The sequence below is a fragment of the Phallusia mammillata genome, chromosome 2, assembly GCF_965637545.1.
Source record: "Phallusia mammillata chromosome 2, kaPhaMamm4.hap1.1, whole genome shotgun sequence".
NCBI classification, from domain to species: Eukaryota; Metazoa; Chordata; class Ascidiacea; order Phlebobranchia; family Ascidiidae; genus Phallusia; species Phallusia mammillata.
The window spans coordinates 2,956,108-2,966,099 of NC_137253.1; the positions used below are offsets into that span (position 1 = coordinate 2,956,108).

The window sequence follows — 9,992 nt, forward strand, 5'->3', positions numbered from 1 at the left end:
CTCAATGAACCAAGAAACATTACCGACTGACTCTTGAAGCACGAATCAGATTGTGACGTAACAATGTAGAAATTGTGATGCGTAACAATGCGCATTGTGACGCAATAAAAGTAACTTGTACAATTGTGTATTACTACTTTATTAACAAACAAATAAAGCAAACAATAACTGCCAAATTTTCGTAATGAGAGTTCGCCGTAAATTATACGTGGGCGATTAAGTTGCCAATATGAGTCGTTTCAAAAAATACCACGCGGGCCACTCAGAACCTTCCTGCGGGCCACGGATTGGACACGCCTAGTTTAATATGTGCATACTCAAGCATTATCAACTTATTTCTGACGTTTGAAGCAAAAACTACCCATTTAACAAGTAGATCTACGTTATCTGTAGTTTTCGTTTGACAACTCGTTTCAAAGGTCATATGTGATAAACTCAATTACATACCAGTGGATGACATAAACCGCTTGTTTGCTTCATTTGTGAAAATAAGTTGGTAAGATATTTGCCGGTGATACGTACGCGTGTAATACTCGTGGTGTAATGTCAACTATTGCGATGTAATGTGCCGGCAAAGTTAAATCTAACCACTGAATTGTTTAGATTTACCTTTCACTCATACTGTTTAGTTATTGTTAAAGATAAGCCAGTGCAAATATTACAAGACCAAGTCGACTTTTTACGGGGTTGAGTAACTTGTGGCAAAACATTTACTACGAATTAAGTGTGTTTTAGGTTTAATTTCAATTGCGTTTTATTATCATCACATCCAGAAAAAATTGCCTAATTTTGTAAAAAAATGAGGTGAAGAAAAATGTAACATTTTTTATATTATTTTAAAATTTGCGTGGCACGAAAATCTGTTTAGTTAAGCCTGTATTTTTACCGTGACGTAGTTTCCAGGAAAGATTCCAGTCTTTCCCTTCAGGGTTCCCTCGTACCACCCAGCATCATCCGCTTGCTTAATGTTGGTTATTACATCTCCCTCAGTAAGCGTCAGTTCATCTGGTGCTCTTGCTTTGAAGTCGAATTTAACGACAGCTAAACATCAAATATTTAAGATGTCATACACGAGCTTAATGCAAATTCGTTTCATACTCTTAGCGACCTCTTATTTGTAAATGATTAGGTTGTCACGAAACGAATAAGGTGAACCACCATGGTGGAATATCTGAAAAACGTTTTTATTGTACAAATCTGGAACGCTTGATTTAAAACTATGTGTAGAAACGAAAGCAACCAAAAAAGAATGTCAAATAATTTTGAGCTTATTTTTTCTGCTAATACCAAGCAACTCTCAATTTAGTTGATTCGACCGATTTTATTGGCCAAAGCTGCCGACCAGTTGTTTTCGGCTTGTATCCAGTTTGCCAGTTATGTATATGACTAGTTTAGGCATGGGTGAATTTGTAAGTTGCAACGCGTGAATTTGTAAGTTGAGTTGGGGTGAATTTAAAAACAAAGTTGAAACCTGAGCGAAACGCCTTTACGTTTGTTAAGTCGTGAGTTATAAAACTAAGATTTTTAATATACCTGCTGTATCAATTTTGCAGTTGCTCCAACGGAAGTAAAAAGTATGTTGGTTTACTTTTAGGTATATCATTTATTGCGTAATGTGTTCTGTGGCTCAAAATATGTTAAAACATTGGTTTGAGGCAGTGATGTTTTTGATAATCGGTTTGCCGAATTTGTTCGACGGAATCAGCTGTTTTCATTCATTATCGTTTTGTCCAACCAAACCAGAAGATTAGTAATTTACTTGTAGGCTGGCGACGACGGAAGAAGCATCTCACTGAACTAATATCATAATGCAACACAACTGTCCTATCGCAGTAACATAACTATTTGCGTGATAGTTAAACTCATGTTTTATGTTTATACCCTGGCGTACGACTTCGCGGGACGTCAAAAATGATTCGATTTATTTGGCAAACTGCCGATTCGGTACATCACCAGTTTAAGGCATGGGCAACACATTTACGCTTGTTGCCAAGCCCTTGATGTTTGCGCTTGTTGCTGAGCGCATCAACGCTTGATGCCCCGCTGCCAAACTCAAGCTCACGAACTATTTTGTTCAAAGTGAGTCTTTGTGATTAAGTTGAGTTAAGTAGAGATTATTTCGCTTGGTTAAAGAAAACGTGGCGTTAGACCAGTGTTTCCCAACCGGAGTGCCAATTGAAATGGTCTAGGGCAGGGGTCGCCAACCTTTACCACTCAAAGAGCCATTCGGACCAGTTTCACATAGTATATATACAACACTAGGAGCTGCAACATCAAAAACGTTTTTTCGCGACAACTTTTTGTTGTTTTCTATAGTTTCTCATTTCCCCACATTAGGAACATTGGTAAACCAGTCTTACTAGCAGTGAAAGCAGATTAAACCCCCCTGTAGCATTAAGTGTTCTGTTTTTCCCCAATTTTACTTCTTTGTTTAAGGGGGCACTTCTGGTTAAAAATATTTTTTTGGTGTTTTTTTTATTTTAGTTGATTCAGAATCAAAATTTACTGCTGATTCCAAATATGTAATTAGTTTTTTAACATTCTAACGCCTTTTTACTTGAATTTGATGTTTTTGGTGGACACCTCACAAATTTGCAATATTTCTTGCAGTTTTTTCAATGGCGGTTGCCCTTTTCTTTGCACAAACGGTAATAAAACAGTTAGAAATAGCGCCACCTGTTGTGTTGTAACAACAAACAGCTTGAAATAAGGGTTTTAGTTGCAGATTTCCAGATTAATGAGATTATTGGCTGTGTGGTATGTAAACAGGTAAAGTTGAGGCAGTTTCGTTTGAAAAGAGTGTTCTTAGTTTGTTTTTTTAAGTAGTTTACACTTGTTTTTGTTTCTTTAACTGATGACAAACATTTTGTTTGCTAGGTTTTATTGTGGGTTGTCAACTATCTTTAATGCTTTCATTTTTGACAGAATAATTTTGGCTGCCTGTTTTGAAACTACTGTAGTGTCCAGAAATGTTGAAAGGTTAAGTGTATTAGTTTGACACATTCAGGTAACAGCTTTTACACACTCAGCAGCAGACAGTCTTATCAGCTGAACCTGCTGTGATGGTAAAAACTGACAACAAAAGTAAACATGTTACAAATGCTTCTGAAAGAAAGCTTCATAACGGTTACTTTCCGAAGCGCACAGTGCAGATAGCATGGATTGTACAACTCAACCTAAGTACTGCTGTACAAGTTAACAGAGTACTGGATACCAAATAATTGTCCTTCAGTGTCTTTCAGAAGATTGGGTTTCTAAAGTGTGTTTGACAAGCTTAAACTGTCTTCAATTATTGGCAATACAACATTACTTTTCAAGGACGAAACAAAAATGAGTTTATCTAATCACTCTGCTTTTGTTAAAAAGCATGAAGGGAAAAAGTTTCAACAGTCTCCAGGAACATGTGTCTTTGTACCTGGGAGCTGCTAATGCACAGGTAGTCAAAAACCATTCACAATGTGATATCACACAAGAAATGTGGAGATGGGTGCTACAATTACCTTGCTTTTCAAATGTAGTTTTTCAAATGCGTTTTTCTCAAAATCAACTTTTTGATGGTTAATTTGTAACTGCTCCACACCTGTTTATTGGATTTTGCTAAAATTTGGCACAATTGTTATTTGGGGTGTCTTCTATTGATTAATGGAGCTTTTTGTAAAAACTTTGTTTGTAATTAATGTTATGCCCACAAGTTCACAGAAAAAGCTAATTCTGTAGGTTCGCTTGTAAAAATTATATTTTTTTCTGGTGGGATGCCTTGTGTTTAAAATCCCTCCATTATTTTGTTGACAAAGGTCCATACTTTCACTTCACCCTTTTTTAACTTAACAGCTTTAAAGCCTTTTGACTTTTAGAGATTTCTGTTGAAATGTAACAAATATTATTTTTTGTGTTTGAGTGTGTATTTTTCTAATCTGTGTGCCAATAGCCCAAATTTGATGCCATATTCATGAATAAAATTTCCTGACCTTTCCAGCAATATATGGTTTATGAGGTTTTGTACTTATGTCTTAGAAGTTATGAACACATAAGCGAACCTAAGTAAAAAAAAAATTCTAAACAGAAGTCCCCCCTTAATAAGTATTGTTTCGCACGCACACACACGCTGCGAACCGCCAGTTTGCCTCTTTCAGACTTTATGATATTAAAGCGCGGTTGTAGCTAACTTCCAGTAGTGTATATTGCACTGACATTTTTGACCTTTGTGTGTGGCAATATTCATCACAAATATTGCAATCAAATGTTGTAAAGATTAGATAGTTCTAAAAACTGAGCCGCATTAGAGGGATCAAAGAGCCGCATGCGGCTCCGGAGCCGCGGGTTGGCGACCCCTGGACTAGGGTGCCGCGAGATATTATTGAAGTTTTACAAACCTCATTGCAAAGTTGCTAATGTTGCCATGCCAATCACCCCTGCATGTCGCGTTTTTCCAATTTCCCAGAAACATACCAGAATTTCACGATTTCATAAAACTTGGATTTAACAGGAACATAATGTGTCAAACATCCGCTATGTGTGCACACATAATCATGATTGCACGTACCGTGGTTGAATTTTTCGCAAATGCCAAATAACTTACAAGATTGATTTGTTTTTGTTTTTCGAAAGTTTTATTTTTAAAGTGAATGATAACTAACACCAGTAGATTTAGTGACAAACTTTACTTTTACCATAAAAAATATTTTGAGGTGTTGGTTGTCGCTACACAAATATGGACGCTTACGGCTTAAATCGGAGTGTCTATTTTACGGCAAGAACGTTTTTGCTCGTTCTTGTATGTAAAACTGGCGATTGTTTGGTTGTAAAGTGCGGTCTATAATATTAGCGTTTTGTGTCTTAAATAGAAAAAACATGTATAAGCATAATCCCCCACACTTGCATTAGTCAATAATAGCTGAAGGTTTAATGCAATTTTAACAGCGTAACTATACATTGAAGCGGTTCAATGCATCTCATACCTTTTTCTTCCCCTTGTTGAATATAAATTTGTTCTGCCTCATGTGCGCCCTCTGTTGGTTCGGATGATCGTTCCTCGGTGTTGTTTGATATGTAGGGCACTAAAAATATGTAGTTTTACAAACGTCATTTAATTTAACCTACAGTACTTTAATTTAAACCCGCGAGTAGCTTTTTGTGGTACCTAATTTAGAGCCGATCTAAAATTGCAACTTAGGCAAACCCAACTAATCAGGCCTGGTTTGGGCGAAACTCGTGTTTTGGACTCACTTTAACAATTGCTAATTATGCTAGTCAGGTCGAGAAAATACGCATATTTCTTAGTCTATCTATTCAAACAGGGTTTATGTCAGTGGTTCTCAACTTGTGGTTCGCGGATCCCCAAAGTAGAACTATGAATGCAAATTAAAATGCTTTAAAAGCGTATAATATCTAATGCAAGAAATGTGAAGCATAAAAAGATCTGCGCTAAATTGCGTTAAGAGTCCGCAGACTTTACATTTATAAAAGGGATCGGTAACTACAAAAAAACTTGGTAACCACTGGTTTAGGTGGTAAATTGCGATAGAAACAGTTGCGAGGTGGTACGCGATCCGTAAAAGATTGAGAACCACTGCGCTAGACAAATATTGACTTTCAAACTAACCAGGAGCAGACGCTTGTGACTTGATTTATATTGTCTGCTTTATAACAACGACTTGAATTTGTTTTAGTTTTTTTACAAAACAATAAGCAGTTTAGTAATGTGTAATATAATTAAAATATGCGCCAAACCGTTTAAGTATAATTTCCATCTTTGGGCTCAACAGTTACGATTCGTCGTATTATGATTTTAGAACTGACTTAGGTTAAAGTACAGAAAATGAAAAATTGCAATTAGCATTTGCAAGGTGATGCGCATAAATTCCAACATACGATCTCCAATCGTATTGTGCAACATGTGACTTTGTGATTGGTTTACCTGTTGGTTCTTGTTGTGATGTGGCGTTGAAACGATCTATTATTTTTCGTAGTGTGGAAGAACGTCTTTCGGCACGGTGTCTCATGGAATCTAGACAAAACAAAATTATATGTAAATTTATTTGTTTTTACGATAAAAGGGAATATTTTTAGCAATGTAATTTTCATCACTGTTATGCAACTGATACGAGTTTCAACCAGTCAATGCATTTTATACCCATATGCTGCGGTCTGGTGTTGGCGGAAGTTTCTCCTTTTTTGGTGAAAGGCTGTTGATGGTCTTGTGCGCCCTCTGTTGGTTCAGTTGATCGTTCATCGGTGTCACCTGATGTGGAGGGAACTAACATATCTATGGTTTACTACTACACATTTATACTGTATTGCTTTTATTAGAAAAAGATTACTAATACACAGAGATCATTAGCTAATTCTGTTGCTGATTGATTTTGTTTTAAGTCTCAGTTGCCGCTAAACAAATATTGCCTTTCCACCAAACTAATGTGCGTAAGATTCCATATATTTCAAACAGCTGCAAGTGGAGTTAAGCATTGGCTGCATGAAAAACAGCGAAAATGTTCACTTTTACTGACAAGTTAATGTGTTTTAAACCATTTGCCTAATGTAAGGGAGCGTGAAAATGTTTTCATTTTGACCAGTTTTCAAAGCAAACGTTTATTACTAAACAATTGTCAGCAATGCTTATGTTTGCCGTATTAGTTAAACTACAAGTGTCAATATATCTCCTACCTGTTTTTTGCTGTCTGCTAGAGGAGGGGATTTCCCCTTGTTGAGATGACGGATATACATGTGCGCCCTCTGCTGGTTTGCTTGACTGTCCTTCAGTGCGACCTGGTGTAGAGGGAACTAAAAGCAGAAAATATTGAAAAGGAAATATCGTCAGTGGTTCAGTTAGATTTCTGTACTATACATCACTAATTACCACAAAAACTACTGGGCCTGGTGAGGAAGTGACAGATTTCTTTAAAAAAGACGGACACAAAACAATATATTAGCAAAACGCAACAAAGGTTAGGATGACTACAAGTTCCTACGAATTAAAGTATCCGTTTTTAGGAATATGTTAAAAAATCAGTGTAAACCTAACATCTGTTAGTATGTAAAGCTACCTTGAAAACTTCTGAGCCGCGTTGAAAAATACTGAAGAGAAACGCGTCGACATTCGCTGACTTTCGGTTGCTCGTCTAAATTCATTTGATTCAAAGTCGCCAAAACTTGAGAAAGTAGCTTGGTGGTTTTCTGTTTGTCTAAATACGTTTTTATTTCTTCTTTTATTTCAGTCATTGTGGGACGTTTTGCGGGATCTTGATCCCAGCATCGCTTCATCAGTAGTTGGAGTTGCTCTACGATTTCTTTGTCTTCACCGACCAAAGTTTGCATCCAATCCTGTATTTCCTGACAGTCTGGTCTTTTTCCTTTCTTGATTAGTTTTAATAACTCCTTTCGCTCTTCTTCTGCCAGTCGTGGATAGGGTGCTTTACGGGTCAAGACCCAAAACAATAACATACTGAAAGCATATACGTCATGCTGCTTCCTTGGTTTCATGGTGGGGTCTTTCAGTTTTTCTGGAGCGGTGTAATAGGGAGTGTATTGTGGCCTTTCTTTCTTAGTTCGTGCCAAAGGATTCACAGTTGCCGAAATGCTATAAGTTGCCAGTTCGGAGGCCCCGAAATCAGCCAATCTACAGCTTAGTTCTTTGGTAAGCAAAACGTTTCCAGGTTTTAGGTCCTGATGAATTAAACGTTTGTCCGGCAAATTGTGCCAGAAAGCCAATGCTGATGCTATTTCGTATAAAATGCGAAGGCGTACAGCAAGGCCCAATTCTTTGGATGTATCCATTAGTAGTGTTTCTAAATCTCCACCTTTGCAGTATTCCATCACAATTCCCATTGAGAAAGACCATTGGACGTAGCCGAAAATTCGAACGACATTTTCATGATCTGCTTTTAACAAGTGTTCCATTTCTTCTTTAATCCTAAAAATATTTCGATAAATATGGCTATTGTGATTTCTGTATTTGGTCAATCTCACATTTTCGTAGCCAGTGACTTCTTTTGTGTTCCACCAGCCACCTCAAATACTTTGATGGCAACTTCCTTCTTTAACCCATTGTGGTATCCAAATAGAACATCCCCGAAACCTCCTGAACCGGCCACGAATTCATCAAGGTTGCAAGTGATGTCACTACAGTCCAATTTTCGTAACTGCGCACGAGATATTTATGCCATGACAGGAGAATTTACAAAAACTATCACTCGCATGAGACAAAGTATGCGAGTGATCTTTCAAATTAATAAAATAAGAAACTAAAAAACTTAGTTTTACTTTTAAAACTTGGTCTTTACCACTGTTCCTTCCAAATGTTTAATTTAATAATTGCTCTTTACGCCAACTATCGGCAAACAATAAACTTTTATCAAATATGAATTACGGTGTTAGAAGTTTTGTGACAAGTGGTCTACACAACATTTAAATACCTCAAAGAAATTAAGAGAAAAACGCGTTCAGGCGACATTTTCACGAAATGTTGACTTTTTTATTTTTAACTTTTACTAAGTGAAAAAAGCAACAAATTATCCTTAGAATTTACTTACCTCGTTCGCTGACGTCATTTTTATTTTGTTCAGGTAGGCAAGTTTGATCAGCTTTTTTTATTTTTTTATTAATTTGTAAATTCTATTGACAGCAACGCTTGGTCAGAGAGACAAAAAGTAAACCTGGAGTAAAACAGGGACAAAATGTTTTTGACTTATATCTCAAAGTTATTTGTCAGTTATTTGTATTTTGCAGGTTTTTTATAGGGGCCAATCTTTATCAGGTCAAGACGCCCGCGGGACAACATTTTTTGCGAAGTTTTTAACCGTAGAATTAGAACACAAATACACGACTGGACAAAAGTCGTTTTGTTTTCAAAGCTGCTAACAAAAGCAGTAGAATAATAAACAATGACACAAAACAGGTAATGCGTTTTATTGCGCAAACAGTTTTAACGAATGTTTAACTAACGCAACAAGAAACATTTTTCACGACATTAGACAGTTTTTTTTTATAATACAGTCTTTCAGTTCTGCTAATAAACTGTTGCCGCCGTAATTTGTGAGAAGCGTGATATTCTGATTTGAATTTTCCTTAAAATTCCACGTCGGGTTGAAAGTCAGTGGATTCGTAAAACGTTTCTTGAGTGGATATCTTGATCTTAATATTCAACTTTATTACCGAAAATGTCCGCTCACGGAAATACGTGGAGCCAAACAAAAAAAAATTTTGGATTTTTTTTTGTGAAATTTTCTTTTATCTAGCTGCGAGAAAGTTTGTGATGTTCTTCGCTAATCACATTACAGTTCAATGAGCTCCAACTGGGACGAAACATCGTCTGGATCTACTGTCAGGGGAGAAGGAAAAAGCATGACTTCTTTTCAACAGCCGCAAAATCCCAAAAGCGAATGGAGAATTCATCAGAAAAAGATGCTACAACTCTTGCAAACCTAGCTATTAGTACACACATTCTGTTGTGAGGAAAGTTTGTCAAGAACTTTTTTAACCTGGAAAGTCTGCGGTGCAAGTCTCTGTTTAAAATAAGTGTCTTCGAAAAACATGCAACTTAGTTCTGAAGGCGGAAGGCTTCATGTGAGTATAAATGTGTCAAATAGTTGCATCTCGTCCTTGAAGTGCGATGCTCTGTTATGTCAACGAAACAAAAACAAATCTGTAAGCCACGCAGGTTCTGATAAATCTCTGCATTGCCGACCGTCGACTAAGTAACCTAACATCGTTGTGATAAAATACATCTCTGCATTCTGTCTGGATGTCAAGCAAAAACTGCTGAAACAGGCGGTGGCGCAGGGCTCTTAAACGCAAAGCATTGCATGATTGCTTTTAACACTGTTTCCGTAACGTGATCAAATGTTAGAACTTTTACGCAGAGAGCATACAGACAAATTATGCAGTATAATTTAAAGAATTTCCTCTTATTCGCTAACTTTACTGCAAATCAGTGTGTCTTTTTTTTATCAGGGCACATATATTCTCCACCATTTTCATGACGCAAACTTTGACAA

General features: G+C 36.8%; 1 protein-coding gene across 1 annotated transcript; it reads right to left on the bottom strand.

The window, feature by feature from the left end:
• Positions 1-868: 868 nt before the first annotated feature.
• Positions 869-8,546, bottom strand: LOC145212087 (uncharacterized). The gene is made up of 8 exons (XM_080080103.1): positions 8,529-8,546; positions 7,966-8,138; positions 7,044-7,909; positions 6,664-6,780; positions 6,134-6,241; positions 5,918-6,007; positions 4,959-5,057; positions 869-1,041 (listed from the first exon to the last, which is right to left on the bottom strand). The coding sequence occupies exons 1-8, from the start codon at positions 8,544-8,546 to the stop codon at positions 869-871; spliced, it is 1,644 nt and encodes a 547-aa protein (XP_079936229.1).
• Positions 8,547-9,992: the final 1,446 nt, after the last annotated feature.

Excerpts from the sequence above, each read along its gene's own strand:
- LOC145212087 (XM_080080103.1), bottom strand. Across the intron at positions 5,058-5,917 it reads ATCACAACAAGAACCAACAG|TGCCCTACATATCAAACAAC; the intron begins GTAAACCAATCA and ends ACATATTTTTAG. Across the intron at positions 1,042-4,958 it reads TCAACAAGGGGAAGAAAAAG|CTGTCGTTAAATTCGACTTC; the intron begins GTATGAGATGCA and ends TTTGATGTTTAG.